The sequence below is a fragment of the Haliaeetus albicilla genome, chromosome 20, assembly GCF_947461875.1.
Source record: "Haliaeetus albicilla chromosome 20, bHalAlb1.1, whole genome shotgun sequence".
Lineage (NCBI taxonomy): Eukaryota > Metazoa > Chordata > Aves > Accipitriformes > Accipitridae > Haliaeetus > Haliaeetus albicilla.
The window spans coordinates 12,423,296-12,449,512 of NC_091502.1; the positions used below are offsets into that span (position 1 = coordinate 12,423,296).

Here is a 26,217-nt window from a genome sequence, read left to right on the forward strand (position 1 = left end):
GTATCTGTAAACCTGCTTATGATTACTCAGATTTCAAAGTGATTTGTAGGTACAATTGACAAATAGAAGAAAACTCTGTTACCAGATATATAAGCTAAACAAACCAGAAAACCATGGGGACAAAAGCTTTCTTCCTTCTAAATACTTTCACGAGCAGATTTCATAACAGCTTTGTAGAACATTCATGGATACAAAATTTCAGACAGAAGAATGAATTTTAAGCTGAAGGTTCTGTGCTCTCAAATATCACACTATAATCATTACTCCTGCTTGGTTTTTAATAACCAACAAAGTTAAAAATGCACACAAAACAAGGACCACATTAAAAATTATTTTCCATTATTACACCACTTTTGTAACTTTGTAATGAATTATAACTTATAATTCTGTTCACATACGGCATGTGAAATAGTTGAAAATTGGTCCTGTAAATCCATCTTGTGAAGCTTGATCCTTCAGAGGAGATAGCAATGGTTCTAATTCTTCTATTTTATATAGCCCAGGAACTTCTCCTATTTCGAGAATGAATTTAAAATGTCAGATCAAATATACTACAATTCTTCAAGTTCCTTTGAAGGATTCCCTTGAATCCTCTGTACAGAGAATTTGAATATGGCAGTGTTCACCTCCATACCTTCATGAGTATCATCCCATGTACTTCATCATTCTTTTTATATGAAAACAACAAACCAAATTATAGTGATTCAATCTACCCAAAGACAGTGATCCAATACTGCATACAAAACAAATCAAACCAGACTTTGTCATACACCAGAAAACAGAAACATGAAAGACAGTAGTTATCTAGGTCCTCAGACATAGAGGTTTAACACTGGATGATGGGAATCTGATAGTATAAGGAGACTTGGATTTGTACCTGGGAGACAGGAAAATCTAGTGCTCTTATCAGTCAGCTCTTAAACTACTGCAGCTCCAAAAAACATTTAGCAAGTTAGACTCAGTCTTTCTGAGTCTTATGATCTCCCTGGATCAAGGAACAAAGCTAGATAACAAAATAAAGTCAGTTTTGTTATTTTATTATTATTATTAGTCATGTCATTACTTTCAGAAAAGTGGGCTTTGCTGGTGTTCATTTAAGTAAAGGATTCAGTCTATGCAATCTAGTAAAACATTGGGACATCTGTCAATTTTGAAAAAGGAAGCCGTAGAGTAGAATACATTATCATTTTGTTGTTACACTATTATAAAGAAGTCCTTTGAAATAAGTTACTTGCAACTTTGAGGAATTGAAAGCACCCGTACTGTAGGGTAGTCTAAAGGATAGCTAAGTGAACTTCAAGTCAGTTTCTCATGTACAAGCACTCTAGCTAAAACAGTGTAGAAAGCTAACACACACTTCTGGTATGGACATAAAGTGAGAAAACTTCATCTAAATCTGCCTCATTGAGCTAACTCCGTGTGGTAAAGTAGTACCGTAATCTTCTTGGACTTGTCTTACCTGAAGACAGTAAACTGTTGATCATCTCAAGGAACGTGGAATGAACAAACTGATAGTCTTCGAGCAGCAATACCACCTGCTGTGCTTCAATGCCTGCAAGCTCCATCACCTAGAAGGAGGGAAGACATTTAAGTCTCAGTATATGGAATATATGTATTATTCGTAAGAGAATTATAATCTTTCCTTGATTATATATTACATAGGTATTTTCCCCACAGCATCTACACTATTATATATTTACAAAAGATTACTAGGTGATTCAGTTATATGAGATATCAAATATAAAGAACATTCTACCTAGATGTACAGCTTGGTAATGAAAAAATAATGAAAACAGACTCTTTCATAGAGTATATTTACTTTCCAGATGTGACTCAATTATACAGTTGCATCACTCCTTTGCGTGGGCTTAGCTCTAGAATTTTCTTTAGCATTGCTGAAGGTACTGAAAAACTCCTGATTCAAGGTTTGCATTTGTTTTTAAATAATATGTACACTTTCATCAAATCACTAAATTTTTACTTGATTCTGCCTGCGAGGACTTGGGGATATTAGCAGATGAAAAACTGTGTATGACCTGGCAATGTGCACTCACAGCGCAGAAAACCAGTCGCATTCTGGGCTGCATCAAAAGAAGCATGGCCAGCAGGTCGAGGGAGGTGATTCTCCCCCTCTACTCTGGTCTCATGAGACCCCCCCTAGAGTACTGCATCCAGCTCTGGGGTCCCCAACATAAGAAAGACATTGATCTGCTTAGGAGAGTCCAGAGGAGGGCCACAAAGATGATCAGAGGGCTGGAGCACCTCTCCAATGAGGACAGGCTGAGAGAGTTGGGGTTGTTCAGCCTGGAGAAGAGAAGGCTCCGCGGAGACCTTATAGCAGCCTTCCAGTACCTAAAGGGGGCCTACAAGAAAGATGGGGAGGGACTTTTTAAAAGGGCATGTAGTGACAGGGCAAGGGGTAATGGCCTAAAACTGAAAGAGGGTCGATTTAGATGAGACATAAGGAAGAAGTTCTTCAATGTGAGGGTGGTGAGGTTGCCCAGAGAAGTTGTGGATGCCCCCTCCCTGGAAGTGTTCAAGGCCAGGTTGGATGGGGCTTGGTCTAGTATGAGGTGTCCCTGCCCATGGCAGGGGGCTTGGAACTAGATGATCTTTAGGGTCCCTTCTAACGAAAACCATTCTATGATTCTATGATTCAGCTAGTATCCTATTAACTGGCAAACCATAGCAGAGACAGAAAATAAAAATATATACAAATATGAAAATATATACATTAAAAAAAAAACTTTCCAATATTCACATAAACTTAGAATTTATGAAGTCCACAACACTCATAAGAACAGCTCTGGTATTCAAAAAAGTAGAGTTTCAGGTAATTACTATAAAAAACAGTACACACATCTAGACACTGAGAACGTCCAAAAATCTGCTTGTATCATTTAGACTGTTGGCATTTTGCTTTTCTTAAATATCTCTTCACACAACGCTTTTGTGTCCTTCAAAATTCCCATATTCTTTTTCTTTTTTTTTTTAGTACACACCTACAAGACAACAAAATGGAAGACACTGAGTGACTTACATATTTAAGATCATTTTTGAACTGCTTCAGCTCATAGCCTCTGGAAATTTTGGGAGTAATCAGAACAGCTCCGTGCATATGACTAACTAAGGAGGTAACTGTTCGTCGACCTACACCACTCCGTCCTGCCAAAAGAAGTGATCCTCCAGGAAAACTCAGAACTCTGTCCACTTTAGACATATAACTGAGGACTTCCTGGAACAGTAAAATCTCTATCTCTTTTTTGTCTCGCCCATAATGAATAATACCCTATTAAAAAAGAAAAAAAGAAAATGTGTTCACTAATAATAAATAAAAGCAGGAAGATATGAAAGCATCAAACATTTAAAAGTTTAGAAAAGAAGGGCTTGAAAGCTTAAAAGACTATGCTGGTATTCATTACAAATAAATTATTTATGTGACAGAATTTAGATACCTTGCATATCCTTTACCAGTAATGAACAGATCACATTACCCCCAGCACCAGTATACCCTAGAAGTTTTTGATACACTGAAATAGAAATCTACCACTGAATTAATTAAAATTAAATAATAGACCAGAACAAAGTCTGAGCTGTGTCTCTGACTACAGATTAATTAATACATAACTTAAAAGAGTGGTTTACGCAGCTAATTGCTGCATGATTGCAGATTATGGAATTTCCTAGTGAAACACACATAATAACAGGTCCTAAGATTAAATTTTGGCCTTGTTATACTTAATAAAACCTCATCTTTGAAGCCCAATGTAATTGTGCAGGCAGAAAAAAAAACAAACTCTGTGATTACTGAGGCTGTTGAACTTCATCATTTCCCATACAGTCTACTGGTCACAAGTTAGCAATTAAGGAGAGGGAGTACTTTCCCATTTACAAGAGCAGTCCATCAAACACTACTAATAAGGGGAGATGATCTCAGTTATCTCATCCTGAAAATCAGTCAGCCTAGCAGAGTTAACATGTTTGCATTTCCTCATCAAGCTCATTTTGTGCACTTTACTGTTTAAAAGCACGACAAATCTCCAAACAATCTATTTGTATTTCTTCAAACAAAAATTACGTTAGCAAATTACAAATTCAGAAAGTAAACATGTAATAAAACACTTTGGTACTCAAACAATACACAAATATATATGCACATCAATGTTTCTCAAAATGTAGTTCATCAAACTTGTAAATCACCATATGATATAATGATAATCGCATATATAAATGCGACTCATGCCTTTTCATATAAATAACCTTGCTACATGATGCTTTCTACTGACTGCCACAAAGCATCACAAACCTTCCCTCACTTAACCAAATGCAAAAGATTCCTTGAACAAGCAGCAGACCCCACCCTAAACCTGGTGCTCGCACGTTACTTTCTGCAAAAAAAGTCTAGAATAATTGCTGTGAATCCTTGCTGTGTATATTGTTTAATCTTGTCTCACTTTTTGAATAATATCTTTCAGGTCTGTTGAGGTTAGCCTGCCAAGTGGCCTCCCATGTGGTGGTAGTGCCTGTCCTGGTGTGATGAATGCCTCTTGACAAGCTCCCCAAGTTACATAGAAGATATCTATGAAAACAAAAGGAAACATTTGAAAGTTTAGGTGCTCAGCTCATATGCTATCTGATTTGATCAGACTGATTTGATTAGGCAGTTCCTAAACAAATATTTCAAGTCTGTGTAGTATGCCTCAAATGGTTTACCTGCCATATTGTCCAGAACATCTGAGCCCCAATCACCTTGAAACACTTTCATCAAAACATTATCAAATACATGAAGCTCTTTCATGCCAACAATTTTGTCACGGAACAAACGATGTGCTTCGTAAGCAACGATTTCCAATACATAGTCTGCAGTTTGCATCAATGATCCTACAAAATTTAAGGAGAGATTATTTTATATATTTATAATAAATTTTACATTTGTCAAATTTTCCATTTCAAAATATGAGATTGAAAATGAGTAAGTGAAACTACATACCAGCAGGAGAGGATCAGTAAGGAAGAAATAAGAGAAAAAGTAAACATTATGAAGTGCTTTTTTTTTTTTAATTAAAACAAGTTCTCCAGTTTATTGCCAGCATTCTAATGAAAATGAACAAGGTGTTGCACATGAAGAATAATTAAAAGACAAAATTCCAGGCAATGAAAACAAGAAAATCCAGGACACTTAACAGGGAAGAGAAAGACTCATAACAAATACTAAAATAATAATAAATACCCAAAACAGTCTGTATTATAAAATGCTACTAGAGAATACAATATTCTTCACAAAAGAAGGAAGGTGAGATGAGTAAATGACATGCCATATTGTTCATCACTGAAAAAGCATATGCATATGTCACCTTCAGATACAAGAATGGAGTCCTTAAATGGGCTGAGATTACCCATTCATTGATTGTCAGTGTAGCTTTTCTGACCACATTCAAGCTACATTTATGCCATCTGATGATCCCAGAAAATAAATGGAAAGCAAGCACAACATTTTTACCACTTCCATACTCTTTAAGCAGCCCTCTATGTAACCCTTTAATTAATGTAAGAGCTAAAACACAAATAAGGAGTAATTGCTCATGATCTAGTAAAAATAGCAATTTTAGAGAAAGAAACAAGATTAGAAAGAAGCCTATGCTGTGTATTTGGAAAAGCACACAAAATTTAATATCTTTACAAATTTTACCATTTCCAAAGTTAAGGAAAGAAGAACTTTCAGACTAGACCATAATTATCAGGCATTCCCAAACTGTGAGAATATTTAGGCTCTTATATAGATATATGTAAACTTTTATACAGATAAGTTTTCTAAATGTTTTCTATATGTTTAAGGGTGGTTATATTCTTCTTTTGTTAAGTAGGTCATCAGTTGTAGTTCCACAGTCACCTCACCAGGTTTATACAGCTAGGTATAAAAAGACAAGCATAAGAGGCAAGTCTCTGGGAAACCAGAAGACAAGACATGCTCCAAAAAACCCCAACCCCAAACCCCCCAAAAAACAACAACAAAAAAATGGTGGGGAGTAGGGGGTACACTTCAAGTTCCCATAGTAAAGAATGCAGTCCCAACCTACTAACACCCCATAATCTATAAATAGCTCCCACACATATTTTAAAATATCATTGGAGTTTTTTAAACTTGTTTACTATATGTTATGGAATGAACTGTTAGGCGTTCTTTCCCTTTACTGAGTTACAGGCAGTTCACAGATTTTTAGAAAGAGTACCATAGGTGAATGAGTTGCATGTGGAGTCAACAGTAAGACTAGCATCAATAACAATTTAGGCCATTTTAGAACTGCTTTATCAATGAAAACCAAGTAAGTGACTTACCACCTGCTAAATCATATCTGAATAAACCAAGAACCCACTGAGTAAGAATACGTGGTGTAAAAAGGTAATGACTGTAGTCATCAACTGTGAATTTCGCTCGTACCTAAAAATGGAAGTTGGGGGGGGGGGAAAGTGATGTTTTAAAATGTAAAGCACCTGGAAATGTAGTTTTAACTTTTTCTAAAATACCATATAAATTAGTTTTCTATTTGTTCTATATATTTAGATCTTTTATTAATGTACTCTTTAGTTTTTTTGAAAAGCGCAGAGATGAATTGTTTAAATCTTGTTTTCTGACCACAAAAGATTTTCTCATAATGAGAACATTACTTCTGTACTGTTTTTGATGCAAACAACTGCACATTTCACCTACAACTGTTAGTGTAATATCATTAGACAAAACACACAATTTTTTTAAAGCAATACCAAATATAAAATGCAAAGGAAATATGTAAGCGTAGTAAAAAACTACCTAAATCAGTAACACTTGGTCACTACAAAAGACTTCTTATAAAAATACTATCTCTTCCCCAGAGAGGATATTTGAATTTGCAATTATATCTTTAATTCAAATAATAACGGCCTTCATCAGTTATTTGGTTCTAGTATGATGAGATTTAAACTTAGATTTCTTAGAATATATTGATAATATCATATGAAACTCCTGCTAACTGGTGCATGCTAGCCAGTGACTATACCCACATTCCAGTCATAAAGATCAGTTTTATATCATGGTTCTGTGTAGGTAGGGATATGCATACATTCTTGGAAAATACAGTAAGCACTTACATCCCCCCAGTAAGGCTATGTACATGATTAAGAAAAGCAAGTGCTTGACTGTTTTGCTAGATAGAAGTCCATAAAATTTTAAGTGGAAGGATAAAATGAACTTGTGTATCTAAACACCTATTTTTAACAGCGTAAAATTTTAATAGGTAGTCCTTGATGTGTGTAAAGGACTCCACCCTCATCTATCTCTTCTGTATTCATAATAGCATCCATAACATCTGAGCACATAACAATCTCTGAAGTACACTGTCTCCTCATCCATTAAGTAGGAAAACGCTACTATCCACATTTTAAAAGTCAGGAACTGAAAGCATAGATAGGTTAAGATGCTTGCCAAAATCATACAAGAAATCTGTGGGAAAGCAAGACCACTTACTGCTTACTCAGTTTGCCTCTAATACCTAGGATTCTCTGCAAATAAGTAGCTCTAAAATTGATATCAACATTATGAAAAAGATATAAACTTGGATTTTAATACTGATAAACCTTTTTAATCTCGTTAATATCAAAAGCTAATTATTAAAAAAAAAAATCTGAATTCTCCACCTCCTTGAAAAAAGAAATTGAGTTTCCATACCTGTTCATATACTTGAACCATAGATCCTGCTAGCTGATGTATTTTTGGTAAGGAACCCCAAACAGGGTGATTCTTTAGGTTTTTCTGTAGTACAGGTTCCAAGTAGGCACTATAAATAGTTTGCAGTTGGTCCCTTTCTGGATAGCTATAAAGGAAAAAAAAAGTAATCATTATGGACTATCGTAGTTATTTTTTTAATTAAAAAGATTCAAAGTTATGCATACAATTACTAAGAAATTTCAATTAATAGCATCTCCATCCAGCAACTCAGTAAAATTATCATTTTACTGCATTAGGCCACCCTCAGAAATTTCCTTAATACATCTGTAAATGTGTTCAGACTTAAAACCACCCAAACAAATTTCTTTTCAATTTCTCTAATTTTGTAACCAAACAGCACCTTAATACAAAACTGCAGAAAGCAGTTTACTGAAAGCAAAATCATCCAACAGGAAACATATTTCAAACACTTCACTATCAACAGGTAGATATAGATTGCTCCTTAGCTGGTTTCTAGCACCAAGAGGCTCCGAACAGCACCGAATCTGAAGATCCCAAACTGTTAGAAAAGATGAAAGACTAGAATAGCCACATCTTCGTAAAGACTAGATTGAGCAGAGGCCCTACAAACAGAATCTGAGTTCTGAGTGTCAAACTAATTTCCACATACTTACTCAATTGCACAGACACGAACAATAGAAGTAAATCTGGAGGTAAGTTTATGTCTTCCTAATGTTCCTCCAGCAGACATGGAAGCCACAATTTGAATGTTTTCTAAACCAACCCATTCCAGATTTTCATCATAAAATCCTTGATATGTAAGAACCTTTAATAATTAAATAAATATTTCATTAAAAGAAAGCCAACAGAGTGTCAAAAAAAAAATTTAAAAAATTAGTGAGAAGTATACCATTATTACTGTTTTCTTAATTGCCAGAGGTGTACTACCCCTCCCAGTTTGGTGTCAGCTGCAAACTTGCTGAAGGTACACTCTGCCCCATTGTCCAGATTATTAATGAAGATGTTAAACAGGTACTGGCTTCCAACTAGACTTTGTGCCACTGATCACCTCCCTCTGGGCCTGGCTGTTCAGCCAGTTTTCAACACAAGCAAATGATGAGGTATCCAGCCCATGCATCAACAGCTTTTCTGTGAGGATCTTCTGGGAGACAGCATCAACGGCCTTAGTGAAGTCCAGGTAGGCTATACCCACTGCTCTCCCCTCGTTTACCAGGTCTGTCATTTCATCATAGAAGTTTATCAAGTTGTTCGGGCATGACTTGCCCTTGGTGAAACCATGCTGACTACTCCTGATGATTTTCTAGTCATTCATATGCCTACTGCATCACAACTCACTGAGGCGAGCACTGTCTGTATTTACTTATGCATATAAGACAAATAAAAATGGTATCTTAGTTCTGGCTGACACCTACATATTCTAAGTACAAACAAAACTAACGTCAACACAGAAGCAGGATGTTAACTTTAAAAATAATCAATGATAGGTATTTACTATACACACTAAAGTATTTCCAGTATACTTAAAGTCTTTTTATAAATAACAGACATAAGCGTTCACCTGCTGTAGAAAAGCCACGAGAGTGCTTGTTCCCCATTTATCAGGTTTGGGTAGATTGATATCCTTTAAGTACAAAACAAGCCTTTCACAGTCCTTTGGTCTGTATACTCGCCCAGTGTTTGTACTGATTACAATGCAAGTTTGATTTAATTTTTGTAGAAGCTGTTGAGAAGTAGTCTGTGCACTGCAGTGAATGGTAGCAATCTGAGTCGATCGGAGTTGAGAAAATGCATAATGAAGCAGCATCCTAAAAAAGCAAATGTGTACATACATATAAACATAAGTAATACATAAATGCATTAAAATACTGTGTATCCAAAGATATTGTATAGTTTTTGAATTAAAATGCTTATACTACATACTGTATTATGTAATAGGTGATGCATGAAGTTTGCTGAATTAAACATTCTTGCCTTTAAAATTGTAATATTTTCGATTCAAGAAATTCAATAAAAGTATAGCATACAGCTACACAAAACAAATACCTAGCCTAAATACCTTGTATATAGTGATCCAACCCAACTAAATAAGGAACCTAAGATAGGCAACAGGATGAGCTAAATTCAATTGCCTGCACACAGGCATCTAGTGCCTCTTGAAATGAGACCTACTACCTCATGTGCCCTTCAGCTGTTGCTCCATGACAGCACGGGTTTTCCAAAGGTCCTGTTTCATATCTAAAAGCCTCATTCAGATGCCTTAGATTCATAGTAGCAGCCTGAACCTTCCCTGTACATCTTTATATGAATTTACCTATTTGCCACTACAGAAGGTTTGTTTCATTAGTAACCTAAACAAGTGATATTCTAGCAGAAGTCATATGATAAAACCATTATAACAAAATATTACAAACTTTGTCAAATAGCTAGAGGTATATTTTGCTTAAAATTTTGCTTAGAATAGGAAATACTTTTTACCCCTTTCCACATCCTTCAGGACCCACAAGAAGAAATGGCTGCTTATTGTTAAAGTCTAGCCAGGGTCTAAAGTAATCTAAACCTCTTTGCATGTCAGGGGTTTGGATGACGGGAAGTGTTTGAAGATTACTGAAGTCATCAGCTGTTAGATTTTCAGGTTTTTTTAGCTGATATAGCATTAGCTGTCCAGTCCCAGTGTCATAATAAGTGTCCAGCGGCTTCCTTGGATCTGGTGGAGATTCTTGTGCCCAAGTGAAGATCTTTAAAAAAAATAAAAATAAAGCTTCTGTTAAATCCATACTCCTAATGACAAGATCTACAATTTCATGATAATCTAAAGAATGTTCAAGAATACTTCTGTAAAATCAAATATTTAATTCTTCAATTTGATAGTTTTAAGGCTGCCTTTGAAAATTCAATCATGTTATGCATATGCTTTATGATTTAAGTCCTTAACTTAATAGTAGCGTATTACTCTTCCACATATTACTTTTTCATAATATAAAGAACATAAAATAAACTGTATTTAGCAAAGCTTTATATAAACTTTTTTTTGTATTAGGCAACATACTTAATAATAATCATAAGAATGAGATGACTCCTTCACATGCATCAATAACTAATTCCAGAAACTGAGTCTAAATCTTTACCATCTGCCCCGTATATATGTTAATAGCTCCAGGCTGTCTTTTGGAAGGAACTATTTCCTTCTCTCCAATACAAAACCTAAGTGAGATTGTGGAGATAACTATCTCCAGGGACAGCCTTCTGTAGACACTCTGGACCAGCATATCCACACAGTTTTCCAACATTATTCCCCAGTCCTTGTGCCCTCAAGTATCTACACAAAGACAGAACCTCACCCCAGTGCATACAATACATATCTTCAAAATAATGCTGTAAGAACACCTCCCAAGTGAGGTGCAACAAAGCCCTCACATTATTATTTCAAGCATCCTGAACAGCAAAAAAAACCACAAAATAAATCTGTATTACATATACACAACACATATACACACACACAGAGTCTGCTATAGTGGGTCCTTGCATAAAACAGTATGGACAGAGGCCATTCTGTATCTTTTGCTGCAGCACCAAAGGGTTGCTATCTGAGGTGGATGCACTTAGCAGCGTTATCAGTGACATATGAAACATTCCTTTACTTCTCAGCTATTTCCCTATAGACAACACAGACTGCAAACAAATTAGAGCACAGAGATTCAATTATTGTAAATTTGCATTGTTAGAAGACAGAAAATCACTATTCCTACTACATATATTCAGAAATTTTTAATAAACTTGCTGAAAAATATTACCTCTTTTGCAAATTCTTGTCGTGATTTCATGTTGAGATTGCCACCAAGACCACGTAACAAGTTAATAATAAACTGTCCATGATCGGTACAGCCATGAAGATGAGACAGTCCATTCATCACAGTTCCAACTAAACTTGTTTCTACCACAGAGTCATTCTGTAAATTGCAAGTGGTGGTAGATTTAAATATATTCCTAAAAATAAATGTGATGTATTGCTAGCCGACTATTACTCATTGCTCTTTGACACTTCCACAGATGAGGAAAGATCTCAACACTGCTGTTGTTCTAGAAAATTCACTTGACATGAAATTATTTTTAAGCATTTATTTGGAAGTTTTCATTCCAGACTATGTACTGATGTAATTTAGGATAAGTAATCAGAAATTTCCTTACAGATTTTGAGAATCTGTAAGAAACCAACATAACTGTATATTGGAAACCTCTCTCGTGAATGGGTTCTTTATGGATTTTGCTCTTTAACACCAAAGAGGATTTGCAGCCTCAGGATCAATGTCATGTTTCTTCCTCTGTATCCACCTGAAGATACTTTAAAAGTCTAAAAATCTCCATAGGTGAAAGAACCAAGATAGGAAATAATACTAAAAACACAACAGGACCATATACATTCCTCAAGGGGAGGTAATGCAGGTCTCCCAAACACTAGCTTACTGGCCACAGCAGTGGGGCTATCTCCTAAATAACATTTTGTGCAATGTAATCCACTTGTTCAATACAAATGCAACTCTTTCAGAAGAAGGGGAGGCAAGGAAGCATCTAGAATCCTTAAGAAAATCCAGCATATGCAAAACAATTATCTTGATGTATGTCCCAGAATCACAGAATCCAGATAATGTACAAGGTTTTGGATTATCCTTTTTTAATATTGTAATTACATATTACCCTTCGCCTATTATAACATCTTTCAGTTAAGGTTTTGAGAAGAATACTAAAGAGCTAAAGTTATATACTTAAATCCAGGACAGATTAGTGGGACCTGTTAAAATTCAGCATTCTGAATAATCAGATTACTTTTTTAGATATGCCTCTATCAATTTTTTTAGGTATCTAGCATTACATTTCTCCCCAACCTATTAGAAGCTTCAGTGTACAATGTGCAACTTTTCAAATTTTAGCTATTTTTTTGTTATAGACAATAACTTAAATCTAGAAAAACAATTTCTTCACTTTTCCATTTTTTAGTTTAGACATTCAGAACTTTCAGATCTTTGAAAACATATACAAAAATGTCTGGTATGGAATATTACAGACAGATACTAAGTTTCACAGAAATACATGCATTTCATTAGTTAAAATTGTATTAAATGTTTCAAAACTTTAAGTAACAACAATCAGTTTTTGGAAACTGATTAGAATAGTTCCAGTATGACTCTTATTAAGAAAACAGCTATCAAAAAAGTACTGAGACTTTTTTTAACTTAAAATTTAAAAATTAATATGAATGGTATCTTTAGTGTTAAACTAGAAAAATGGATCATCCGTAACAGAAGCTGAAATTTGATTAAGTATTCAGTTACTAACCTTCTTCACAACCCAGTTTAAAGCCTTTTCAAAATAGTCTCCAATCCAATTTTCAAGGTTATATCTGCATTTTTCAGGCTGACTTCTTAGCCAAGACTTTATCAGAGAATTAAGATCTGTATCTTCATCACTAAGCCAAACCAAACAAAAACAAGAGTCAAATACAAGGCATCCACATCTTCACATAGACAGGTTCAAAGCAACAAAAAATTCTAGGAAAAGTTCAGGGAAATACTTTCAAAAGAATTTCTAACCAATATTTGAGCTCTCTAAGGGTCACACACAAACAAAAAATCCACCATGCCTCTTTCAAGAAGTCTGAGATACATTAGCCAAAAGATTGTAAGATGACAGCGCAAAAGGGACATGCAACCTAAAGCAAACTTCCCCAGTGATTTGCTTCATAAATGTAAGCAAGTAATTAAATTGCTCCGTCCACTGCAGACTATCTTTCAAGAAGCGTAAGTATATATGCTTAATTTAAAAGCATGTAATACTCCTGTAAGTTACCTCAGAAAGATCATTCCCATTCGAGATATTGTAGCAGGAGAGGCACAGCTAAGGTCATGAGTTTCAAATATAAAGTTGACATTTGAGCCAAATTGAATTCTTTCTCCACTGGGCATAGTCAACAATCTATTGTCGTCCAAAACAGAATTCAAAGATTCAATCCATTCAGGATCAATATCACCATCACAAATTATCCATGAAGTAATATCTATTTCCAGACACAAAAATAAAATATCAAACTGAATAAAAACACTTAAAGAATATTGCCCCTTGCTATTTTAACACTATTTAATACTATTCCTTCATTATAACTTAAATATAAGCTCAATGAAGATATTCCTTACATGCTTTACCTTCTGCTATTTTTGTTATATATGCATCAGTGTTCTCAACTATGATTGTCACCAAAAGTTTTTCTTACCTTATGCTATCCACAAATAATAACATATTATAAAAATGTAACTAAAAAGAAACAATTTCAGTAATTTAAGCATAATGGTGTATAACTCCCTCACAAACATACCTCGGGGTTCTCGTACCACTTGTCGAGCACTATTTGTAAGCACGCCATCAGACCATTCTCTGGTATCCATGTCAATATGGCCTAGCAACTGATGTCGAGGCATAGCTTTGGGATTCATAGTATACTGTTTCACTACTTTGCCAGTTCTACCAAGTGCTGTCTTTAACATCCGCCAAAGTGTTGATTTACCTCCACCACTTGGACCTACAATAACTACACCCATTCTTTGACGCAGTTGTTCATATAATTCCAAAGCCTTCTTGATCTAGATAATAAAAGAGATAATGGCTATGTGGAGTTGTAAAGCTAAATCAATCATGTCCTTTTTTAATGTTTTTCCAATTTACTTTGCATGCAGTCACTTTGTTTCTATAATTTTTTTTAAACAATAGATGTTTGCAGAAGTAATTAAAATTATGATACTAAAGAATATAAAGAAACTTGTTAGAAGCATTTCACTAAATTACTAACATAAAAATATCAGCCCTCTTTGGGCATATTTTTACTGAGAAATCACTGAACCTTTAGTCACAAAACTTCATCCAGCCCTACAATAAATAAATATAAGTGAGGCACAGAACTGCTTGATAAAACCAAATGTTCACATATTTCTTTCACTGTCCAAAACATTTACTGGTGTTTGTACCTGGCTTGAATGAAACTGTGTGTCACATGTTCATATCTTAAGTTTCCTTGCACTATTTTTCTTTCAGTTACACAACTGATCTACCATGCTTCAAACATTTATTTTTTTATATACATGTAATTAGAATCTAACTATCAGTCATTCTAACTTATTTATAAAAGATTTCTTTCAAAAGTAAACAGAAATGAGGCAAATGAATGTAATATTAATCAGTTCTAATTCAGAATAACTCATGCTGTTTTGTTGCTGTAGTTGATGTTTACCTGGGTGCTTATAATTTCCAAGTTTGCTTCTTCAAAGACTTGTTGTAAAGCTGTAGTTAACTCAGCATACTCCACATCTTTAAAGTCAATGCCAGGAAATACATCTTTAACCAGTGCATCAAAACGTGCACAGTCTGCAAATGTAAGCTTTGACATGGTATTAAGCCGCAGAGCTTGAACCACCATGTGACTTTCATTAACTGGAAACAAAAGCAAAGAAACCAGATCAGTTTAAGCCGTTTGTTGGGGTTTTTTTTCCTTGGAATATATCAGCGCTTGAGCCCATATTGCTAAGACACTGAAGGTAGAATCACAGTGCAGACTACATTCCAGTTCATGTACCACTCTACTTGGAAGTTAGATGACTGCCTTACTGTAAGTATCATATATGGTCACAAATGCATTCCACACAGATATGAGATGGCTATGATGCTGGCCAGATAGTACATAATAGCCTTATGATTAAAGTGGGACTAAGAGTAGCAGTGCAGAATAGCTTACTTGTTAAAGCAGTAATGAAAGAAACTAAGGACCTGGATTCTAGACCCTACTGTGTCAGAGCCAGTTTGAAGTCACATCTCTAAAGTGCATCCTAATTAACTATGAATATTCCAGAAGTAAATACTCTCCACAACTCCTCTTGAATCTGAAGTACCATGGAAATGTGTTTTGGGACAAGAACTAAAACACCCACAAGAAAGCTTTACTCTGCCAGAAAAATAAAAATACTCATGATGGGAAAGGCACAGGGCTCTGATCTCTGTTTTTTTGCTTTTTTAATCAAATTACTTTTTCATGTAAAACACATACATTTTCAGAAAGCAAGACTAGGAACCCCAGGTGAAAATCATACCGTGTTTTTGCCCTCCTTCTGAATGCACGATTCCCCCAAACCAGAATACACTATAGCCCAAATTCAACGCAAGGGACAGAAAGTGTCCATTCCCTAACCTCCCTTTTTCCTGCAGCTTTTTCCCAAATGTTCCAGAGGTTAAGGATTAGTACACCCTTCCCGAACTTGGAAAAAGTTCAAGGTTTTTCATCCTGAACAATGTCTTAAATGCAAATGCTTCTACAGGCAAATCTTTCTAGTTAGCATGACAGAAGGTTAAGAGGAAAAATGTTGACTTTAAGGAATGTGATTTAGAAAGGTTGAACTGCTTTACTAAAGAAATAATACAAAATTTAAGCAACATTTAAGAACATGGCCAACATTTTGATAAGCCAAAGGATTTTGACTCAACAATACAAGCAGACATAAAGAAACAGGAAACTGCATTTGTTGGAAACATCTTAAGCTTCTCAAGCTAAGAGATAAAAGATTAAAAAAACAACAAAAAAAAAACCAAACAACAAAGGAAAAACTCTGGGTTTAAATTATAAGCTAAATCCATCCATCCTGCCTTTCGGAGGGTTACTGAAAATTATATTTTAAGCCAGACCAAACAATTTTCAGCAGATTTCACATAACTAAACATGAAGCTAAAATGTCATAGCAAGGAAGAGTGATAGGAATGTGCCCTAAAACACATTGCTGGTAATTCTTCTTTGGCAGATCCAAACAAAAGTCAATTAAAAATTCTTTAAACTTGTCAGACCATTTGATATGCCAAGAGTTGAAAACCATGGCCGTCTCTAAAACTTTTTAGATATAGGTTGTTTAAATGAACAAAAAGCAGAAGTTGTGTCCTAAAGATGTGAAATGCCCATCCGTCCCACACTTTTAATTCCCACTCATTTAACATCTAAATAACAGCAATCATTCAAAAAATTCTTAAAAAAGAATACAGTGACCCAGTCTAGTCCAATACATTTCTGTCATTTCTACCTGTCCTTACATTTGTCTCTGTCTACCAATCCGAATATAATGCCATGTGACAATTTTAGCAAACCTCAATTTTCCTGTCCTAAGCCAAGTGAAAACAAGAGACTTTGAGAATCACTCAAAATCATCCCAGATTAAAGTCCTCTATCTATGTTCTTATTATATAAAAGCTCAATCTAGAATATGACAACAGTCTTTTGTGATGTCCTTATGAAGGAGGACTTGCACTGATGTTTTTTTTCTTTTCTAAATTGCCTCCAGATCCAAGCCACAGCTTCTCAAAACTCCAGTGAAGAGGAAAGCTGTAGTGAACGATATCTGTACAATATCCTAAATAATCAAAAGTTTGGTATGGTCAACCTTACTTTCTTGCTTTGCTTCACTTTTCTTCAGCTGATGAAGACGACTGCCACAGCCTTTCAAAACAGTCTTCAGTGCTCGTAAACCCCAATCATAGTGCTGCTGTGGTGTCAGAAGCTCCCTAAATTTAAAAATAGCAATACTGTAATAAGCTTTAGGTGACAGCACCTGAAATTTGTTTGGCAAATGAACATGCTCATAATATGGGTTTGGGCAAAAGAGAAACTGATGAGTATTTGGAGTGCCATCTGAAATGCATTACAGAGATACAAGCAATGACACTCAGAAATTTTCAGAGGGAGTATATTCAACAGCTAATGTATTTATTATTGTCCCTAACAGCACTACTTAAAACTTCTGAACTTTGTTCTCTCTAATATGCATACTTATAACCAGATAATCACTTGCATTTCAACAATTTCAAGAGTCTAAATTCAACACAATGCTTGTGAGTGTTCATATGCTCACATTCATATTTAGTGAGCATAACGGGAGCAGTACTTTGCCACCTTGAGATTATAGCTGTATTCCAGATATTTTCACACCTGAACGTCCCAATATATTGCAATATTTTTATTTTATAAGTTAAATTATTATCTAGAGAGATTTGCATAGTATACCATTCAGAATTAAAAGCTGTACTGAATGTAAAACTCTAGATGACTCCAAACCTGTGGTTCTATGCCTAGTTTTGTTTCTGACGCATAGCTTTCTGCAATATCCAAGTCATAAAATATTACAGAAAATTAACGGAAAGTATGTGTAGATTGTATCCCTACAGTCATACTTTGGCATAGACTAGATGGAGAAGAAACAAGACAGCAGTGAGATAACCACAAACAAACACCAATGCTAAAATAGAAGCAGGAGAGAAGAGAATTAGAAAGGTAACATGACTAAGTCGGGACGGGGGGGGCATGGGGAAGCTTACCTTGCCAGACTAAAAATAGCCACTAATTTTCTACCAAGTATTTTAGCATCCTTAAAGCCTTCTGAATACAAAATCACTTCTGCAATAAGTTCATTGTCTGGATGAGTCATAGCAACTGGCCTGAAAAGTTGTTTGAGGTTATCAGGCAGCTTTTGTCTTCCTCCATAACCTTTTCCAGCAGGATTCAGAGTGATAAAAATTCCAGAATTATGATCCACTTCAACCTAGCATTAGAAGTGCATTGTAATAGCATATTGTCATATGAAACAGTATTGAGAAATGTTGGGTGGACTACATTTAGTTACAGTAGTCAGTTTTTAAGTTTGACCTAGTTGTTTATAGGCTATTTTTATAAGAAGAAAATAAGTAAGTTTTGCCGTACCTTTTTGCCAAGCATCTCACATACAGGAGTATGTTTCTTCAATGCATGTTGAATTGTCTGAATCTGCATGGATACTGCAGACAATACAGCTTCCTCAAGTCTATTGAATTCATCAAAACAGCCCCAGGCACCACACTTCACTAAGCCCACAAATATGCGTCCCATTGACTTCACATCAATGCCCTTAAGATTAAAAAGGATACTATCAAAATTCAAATAACAAGAAAATAATGAAAGAGTGTCTTCCCAACTATTAAAAAATATGTCATTACAAATAGCCACAAATTTCTAATGGAAACTGACAAATTATCAAAAGTATTTCTAGAACATAATATTCTTTTATGAAGTATGAGCACAGATACCCATTTCCTAAATTATACGGGACCATATTCACCTCATCACAATTAAAGACTAATACTTGTCTTCCAAGGAGTCCACCCAAGGCCTTCACTGATTCTGTCTTTCCAGTTCCAGCTGGACCATATGGATTTCCTCCAAGGCCCAGCTTCATTGCCTGAGTAAGAGTTAGGTAACACTTATCTGTCAAAGGTGTATAAACAAGTTTAGGGGAATTACCCTGCAGAAACAAAACAAATTATATTGATTGGTAGACAGAAATTATTGACAATGTAGTTTTATTAATTTCATTCATAAGTCATTAATCTGAAAATATAACACAACAGTCAAGATTACTGTCTCATTAAGCAGATTAATTTGTTTACAGTTATGAAATTTTCCTGATTTTCTATCAAATGTCAAAGCGTTGTGCAGATTTTTTTAGAATTACAGAAAAGGGGTCAACACAGATGAAACTGCACTCTGGTATATAAAAGTAGTAAGCATATTAGAAAATATTTATATTATAATGTAGCTGCTTTACATACAACTTACATTTACCCCATCAATAACAAGAATGAAAATGATTACCCTATCTTTTAGTATTTTCTATGAAACAGTATGCTAAGGACACAACAAAGTTGAAAAAAATGGCAAAAGCTGGGAGGCAACCAGCAGGATGTGTGAAATGAGAAAGTGACACATATTTAAAAGCCATGAGGTAAAAATTAAAAATACGACACCTGATATTCATAAGTATATTGGAGTTCAGCATCTACCATCTGAACATAACATCTTTGGTCTCTTATGTAAAATCTCAGCTGCTTCTTCCAAGCCCAGTCTTCAACATTGTGAACCTGAGCTTGATTCAGCTGCTTCACCACATCAATGTTATGAATGATATCAAGAATCAGAGCTTTAAGCTTGAGCTCAAGGATTCCCGATTCTGCAAATAACCATAAAAAAACCCAAAACAAACCAATCACAAGAGTGTAGTAAGGAAGATACACATTACCCATTCTTAAGTTCATTGTGCTGCTTTCTATTATCAGCAGATCTTATTCAGATCATGTTTCAATTATATATAAAAATATGATTTATTATCTAAAGCAAGCAGCATAAAATCAGATCCTGACAGACAATGTGAATCATCATGTAACTTCAGTCATTTAGAAGCAATTTAGTCTGCCTCTATGCGAGAGAGAGAGAGGCTTTTCTGGAAACCAATTTATTCCAGGAGTGTTTACAGCTATGTCCACTTCAGTAATCAGTGTGGCACAATCTGTTAATAGATATGCTGTGGATCTGAAAACCATACTACATGGACTCGGGAGATTTTACTGAGACTAATTAGGGTGATGTGGAATGAATGTTCATTAGCAGATTGGGTGCGTTAAGTGTACTCTGAGAACATACTGTTTAATTTAGTTTCATTTGAAAGAAATCTAGTTTGTGTGCTCCTATACCATTCCATGATGGGAATTAAACCAAAGTAAGTGGGGATAATCAGGCAACTCACTTCAAAATCACACCTATTGTCCAAACTAAAAAGTTACTGTAAATGTATTATACAATAGATGGAATGAACACTCATATAACTGATGACATTTGTCCAATGGCTATAGAAAGAGCACAGAAAGGGAGCTTAGATGAAGAACCACACTTACAGACTGCTGAAGGTAGGTGATATATGAATCCTATTCCTAATTAATATACCAGATGTTAACAGTTCATAAATTCTAAACTAGAATTTAATACAGTATGCAGCTATACAAACGTGGTGGAAGATTGTCAACTACATGTCAAATTGAGTCTTTTTATACATACAGGGTAAGAGTTGTTGTCACCTAACCTACTCTATAGAATTTTACATCTGAGGTAGTCATTCAAAGCCTCCCTTCTGGTAAAAGAGATGAATAAGCGCTCAAAGGCATAATTATTCTAACCCATTTTGACTATAGAAGATTCAGAAAAATCATGTCTTGAGAATAACTAGTTTATCGGTTTTGCTACAGAGGTACTCAAGAATTAGTTCAGATGCAGATGTATACATCTAAGATAGAAAAAGAGAATCAACTACGCAGTTGTACAGAATATATTGGCATGACATAATGTACCTCAACTGCTGTTTGGCCAGTTCCTGTGAAACATAACACTAGAGCACATTTCAGCAGGTGAGGACAAATTATCAGTAAATATATAAACCAAGAAAACATAAAAAGTTATTAAAAAATTAAAGAGGTTTGCAAATATATAAATGCTCCAAGATAATATTTAATCTAAATAAACATTCATTGTTCACTCTGAAATATTAAATACACTAATCTTGGCAGTAATAGGTGGGTAACTTTATGTAACTCAACCTTATGAACTCAAATTGAGACAGATTAATAAAATTTCCTGTTTAAATAAACAGAATGTTAAACACTATACAACTACATAGTTATTATACAGAATTATATATTAATTATCATTTTTATACCTGTACTCCCATTATCTTCTATACTAGTATCCATGCTAGTATAATGTTCCAGTTTAGCCATGAGTTCTAATTCTAATTGTTGCAGATTATGGTCTTTGATAGCACTTTCAACATCTTCAGTGAACTGAATCTGTTCTGCCAAGGAAAGAATCTTTGGAAGAGAAAGTTCAAATTACATTTTATAAATAGAGAAAACAAAGAAAAAAAGTTTTTCAATTCATTTGTAATTGCCTATTATGTCTGATATTTCAAGTATTTTACTTTATAATTTTTAAACAAAGCCTTACATTTGCTATGCTCTTAAGAAAAATATAGCCATCTTAAAACCTGACAAAATTTAGCAAAAGCTTGCAATGTAATCTAATACAGCAAGCCCCTTAGCTGTTCTACAGCATAAGGTGGCAAATTTTTTAAAGTATCTTTTCCCATTAATGATATACAGATGGAAACTACCATATTGTAGGCATGCTGAGCCCATATTCAACAGGCTTAGGAGCACCCCTGACTTTTTTTGTCACTGATCTGCTAATACAGTATTTTGTATTCTGTTTTCTAACACCACTTTACATTCACTGGAAAAGCCCTGTCTGAGCTATGAAGGTTCAGTCAAATTTGGAAGTGGAAAGATCTGTAACAAAAAATTCCACCAGTTATGCCAATCCGAAGATTCTTAACAGTAACTACATTCTGGGAGACTAACCAGCAGTCCTGTGAGGGAGTGACAGACAGGATTACTGAGCAAAGGGCATGGGGTGATGTGACAGGAAGGGATCGCAAAAAACAAATGGGGCTTAAGCGGGGTCCCCTCTAGCACTTGCATGTCAGCAAGGAAGTGCCTACAAGACAGCATTATGGAGAAATTCCCCAAACCCTCTCCAGAAACTCAGCATGCTGGGGTGTCTCTCTAAAATGCCTGTACACTAATGCACGCAGTATGGGGAATAAACATAATGAATTAGAGATCTGTGTGCAGTTGCAGGGCTATGATCTTGTTGGGATCATGGAGATGTGGTGGGGTGGCTCCCATAACTGGAGTGTCACAAGGGAGGGATACAGGCTCATTAGGAAGGACAGGAAGGGAAGACCAGGAGGGGGAGTTGCCCTTTACTTAAGAGAGCAGCCGGAGTGCATGGAGCTCTGTCTGCAGATGGATAAGCAGCCAGCTGAGAGCTTATGGGCTAGGATTAAAGAGAGGACAGGTCAAGGTGACAATATAGTGGGCATCTGCTACAGGCCATCTGACTAGGAAGAACAGATAGGAGCAGCCTCACATTCACAGGCTCTGGTCCTCATAGGGGACTTCCATCACCCTAATACCTGCTGGAGGGGCAACACAGCAGGACATAAGCAATCCAGGAGGTTCCTGGAGTCCATGGATGACAACTTCCTCTTCCAAGTGACAGAGGAGCCAATGAGGACATGTGCTTTACTGGACACAGTCCAGTGAAGGGCCACAAATATGATGAAGGGACTGAAGCATCTCTCCTATGAGGAAAGGCTGAGAGAGCTGTGACTGTTCAGCCTGGAGAAGAGAAGGCTCGGGGGGATCTTATCAATGTCTATAAATACCTGAAGGGACAGCGCAAAGAAGGCAGAGCCAGGCTCTTTTCAGAGGTGTCCAGTGACTGGACAAGAGAAAACGGGCACAAACCGAAACACAGGAGGCTCTGTCTGAACAGTAGGAAACATTTTTTTACTGTGACAGTGACTGACCACTGGCAGAGGTTGCCCAGGGAGGTGGCAGAGTCTCCTTTCCTGGAGACATTCAAAACCCATCTGGACATGGTCCTGGGCGAAGCAGCTCTAGGTGGCCCTGCTTGAGCAGGGGGGTTGAACCAGATGACCTCCAGAGGTCCCTTCCCACCAGAACCATCCTGTGATTCTGTGTGATTCTCTCTGCTAGTGGTCAAAATTGCCTAAAACAATTTCATGTTCCTATTTCTGCTTATACAGCTAAGCTTTAGAGACTATTATTTTAATCAGATTCAAAAAGAGCTTTTTTATGTTACTAAGTCTTAGCCGCCCTGCTTGTAACATTCACTACCAACTAAGATCAAGATTTACATCAAATATAATAAACAGGTGGATGTTAGATGAGGTGCCATGTAAAAGACCTGAGTATTTCAAATGTTTACAGAAGAATTGTAAGAACACATATTTTTAAGAATTTCTCTATAAATGAGTAAAATGGATTTGTTTGGGGTTGTTTTCTTCCAAATCTATATGAAAACTTCTTTATGAGACTTCAAAAAACAACGTATTTGGTAAATTTAAGATTACGCAGTGGCATTACTGGATCAACTACTACCTGGGAAGGAAATAGCGATGGATCAATTGAACCTTGTGATTTTTTTCCAGCATCAACACAGTCAATTAACATTTTTTTCAGGGTTTCCTTCATCTCCAAAGCCAAACTATTTAGCCACACCTGACAAAGAGATAAAAACACCTCAAAAGTTACATTACAAAATAATTTCTCAAAGATGCTTGAACTATACTTGGATGTGATTTTCTTACCTCCACATCATTTGACAGAAGAACTTTATTTCTAAGTGGCACAGTTTCTCCTTCTACAGACTTCATGGCAACTATGTATTTAAATTCTTCATCAAAGCTCACACTATTAATGCCTATTAATCAGAAAATGGCAATGAAGTTACATATTGTTAAAGTCAAACATTAATTCCTTAGTCTAGTAGCCGAAAGAGAGTAAAAAAAAGACTGCAACAGATTATTTAGCTTTGAAGAATCTTATTTCTAAATAAGTACATTTCACAAATGAAGATTAATGCATTACCAGCAAAAAGTTTCTTAAGATGAGACTGAATAACCAGAGGATTCGTGGACTGTCCTAAAATTTCTAGTAAGTCATCATCTCCAATGAAATAGAATCTTGGAAATGCCAAGCGCTTTTCCTATGTAAAAACAAAATAAATCAGTTTTGTTGATTTAAATTAAAACTCATTGACTTTCTTTACAGAAAGCTATATTAATGTCAGCTGTACCTCCAAAAACTCATTCAAAGATCTCTGACATCTCTGAAGCTGGTCAAGTATGGTAATTAAGGTATTTCTTATTCCTGTCCAGGCATTCAGTGATGTTATCCTACTGTCACTCTTGATATCTGACATAATGGATCTTGACAGAAAAAAATGGAATAATTCATAAAACAACAATTACAATTTTAATCTGCATATGATATACAAGTAGTTACATAAATAAAAATTAAAGCATAGGTAAGTCATATAAATATCTGACATATAACTTTCAGATTTCAGTATTAATAACAAAACATTTCAGAATTCACATCAATGTCTCCAATGTAATTTAATAACTGTTTATTGCTAAAATTTCTCTATCCAAAACAAAGAAAATTCAATTCTTGACTTTTATTTCCTTCTAAGAAGTCATTGTAACTCAAATCAAGACAGATAATGGTACATATCTTTCTACATTTCTAAAATCTCCTCCCTTTTACTCTCCTTGACTTCTTTGGAACAAATAAACTATCTGTTTCTCCCAAAAGTCCATCTGTGTACTTTCTTAACGAACACAGTGCTTGTCTTCCACAAGAAATGATTCTTGAAGAAAACAATTACATCACCTCTGCTTCTGTTGACAAGATTGATCTTGTGTTTGCCTGCCTTGTTCATGATTTTTGACGTTTTATGCGATTCCTTTCTTCACATGTATCCCATTAAATGAAACCTACGTTCCCACATTTATTCAGATCTATGTCACTGCCACACATCTATATCACTGAATTCCTGTTGCTGACCTTCATCTCCATACATATTCCAATTGTCCCATATATTTTCACCATAAAGAATGTTCTAGCCTACACGTGTCAAAGACACTGCAAAAAATAAGTTGCATTCCATAACACTAACCTAAAGTCTTCATCAACTCTGTTAAAACGAGCCTGTTCTTTGGGCAGAGCTCCACGACCAAATATCGGTTCCAAATAGACCCATTTCCTTTGAATTTGGTTTAAATTCTGCAGATACTCATCCAACTCAGCCAGCTTTTTTTCCCAGATGGACACTTTATCTTCAAAACCTTTGTAATATGCAGAGTCCTTGAGGGACTGCAGAAGACAGCGATGATCTCCAACTTGGTTGACTATGTCCTTCCAGTCTTTAATAAGCTTGATAGTCTTGCCTTGGCTATCTTCATAATCTGTTAATGTAAAGACAGCTCCAACTCCCCAGAGTTCAAGCTCACGTAATGCTTCTCTGATTGTGACTTCACCTTGGGCCCGACAATTCAAATCCTGTTTAAAAGCATAAATAGATTTCATCTGAAACTACAGAGCTTGCAATAACCTTTCCATTCAAAAATATAACATAAATTCTATTTCTATAGTAACAAAAATATAAATATGCATACAGAACAAGATATACTACATAAAATCAACCATAAAATAAAATACAGTACCTTTATTTGAAATTATTCATACCTTAAGTTCTGCTGCTTTTTCTATAATGGCATCCGTCACTTTTAGCAGATCTCCAAATAACAAACCCTCAAGTGTAGTGCCTCGGGGAAGACCCAGAAGACGAAAGAGATCCAGCCAATGGTCTGGAGAAAGATGTTCTCCTCTTAGGTATTTTAGGAGTGGAATTATCATCTATAGGAAAAATGCATGTGAATCCATCTGGTCTTTATGAAAATTGTATCTGTTTGATTACAGAGTGACATGATATTCAAACAAAAAAAAAATTTACATTCTTAAGCTGAAGTAAATTTTTTTCAATTCCTGGGTTTAATGTTTAGGCATATAACTGAGGAAAACTCACTGCTAAATGTGTGTCTGTGTAAACTGTAATGACCCTCCCATTCACTGTAAGGAACTAGAAGGTTCTCAGAAGTAAGTGAAATGTTCAAAATAGAATCAGAAGATAT

General features: G+C 35.5%; 1 protein-coding gene across 3 annotated transcripts in view; it reads right to left on the bottom strand.

The window, feature by feature from the left end:
• The window catches only part of DYNC2H1 (dynein cytoplasmic 2 heavy chain 1), a 186,908-nt gene that overhangs the window by 135,629 nt on the left and 25,062 nt on the right, over positions 1-26,217 (bottom strand). For 2 of the 3 annotated variants that reach the window (XM_069808306.1, XM_069808308.1), the window contains exons 25-51: positions 25,772-25,942; positions 25,203-25,585; positions 24,318-24,450; positions 24,110-24,227; positions 23,830-23,942; positions 23,621-23,740; positions 21,313-21,463; positions 19,574-19,776; positions 18,889-19,071; positions 18,495-18,677; positions 18,113-18,336; positions 17,187-17,302; positions 14,997-15,196; positions 14,088-14,352; positions 13,565-13,772; positions 13,055-13,184; positions 11,515-11,670; positions 10,199-10,458; positions 9,282-9,528; positions 8,377-8,528; positions 7,703-7,847; positions 6,337-6,439; positions 4,714-4,881; positions 4,455-4,579; positions 3,041-3,289; positions 1,460-1,568; positions 399-512 (exon numbers count right to left, since the gene is read on the bottom strand). In XM_069808306.1, coding sequence (XP_069664407.1) covers positions 399-512; positions 1,460-1,568; positions 3,041-3,289; positions 4,455-4,579; positions 4,714-4,881; positions 6,337-6,439; positions 7,703-7,847; positions 8,377-8,528; positions 9,282-9,528; positions 10,199-10,458; positions 11,515-11,670; positions 13,055-13,184; positions 13,565-13,772; positions 14,088-14,352; positions 14,997-15,196; positions 17,187-17,302; positions 18,113-18,336; positions 18,495-18,677; positions 18,889-19,071; positions 19,574-19,776; positions 21,313-21,463; positions 23,621-23,740; positions 23,830-23,942; positions 24,110-24,227; positions 24,318-24,450; positions 25,203-25,585; positions 25,772-25,942 — 4,729 coding nt within the window. The remainder of the gene's footprint in view (positions 1-398; positions 513-1,459; positions 1,569-3,040; positions 3,290-4,454; positions 4,580-4,713; positions 4,882-6,336; positions 6,440-7,702; positions 7,848-8,376; positions 8,529-9,281; positions 9,529-10,198; positions 10,459-11,514; positions 11,671-13,054; positions 13,185-13,564; positions 13,773-14,087; positions 14,353-14,996; positions 15,197-17,186; positions 17,303-18,112; positions 18,337-18,494; positions 18,678-18,888; positions 19,072-19,573; positions 19,777-21,312; positions 21,464-23,620; positions 23,741-23,829; positions 23,943-24,109; positions 24,228-24,317; positions 24,451-25,202; positions 25,586-25,771; positions 25,943-26,217) is intronic. The other variant, XM_069808307.1, reaches the window with a different exon arrangement.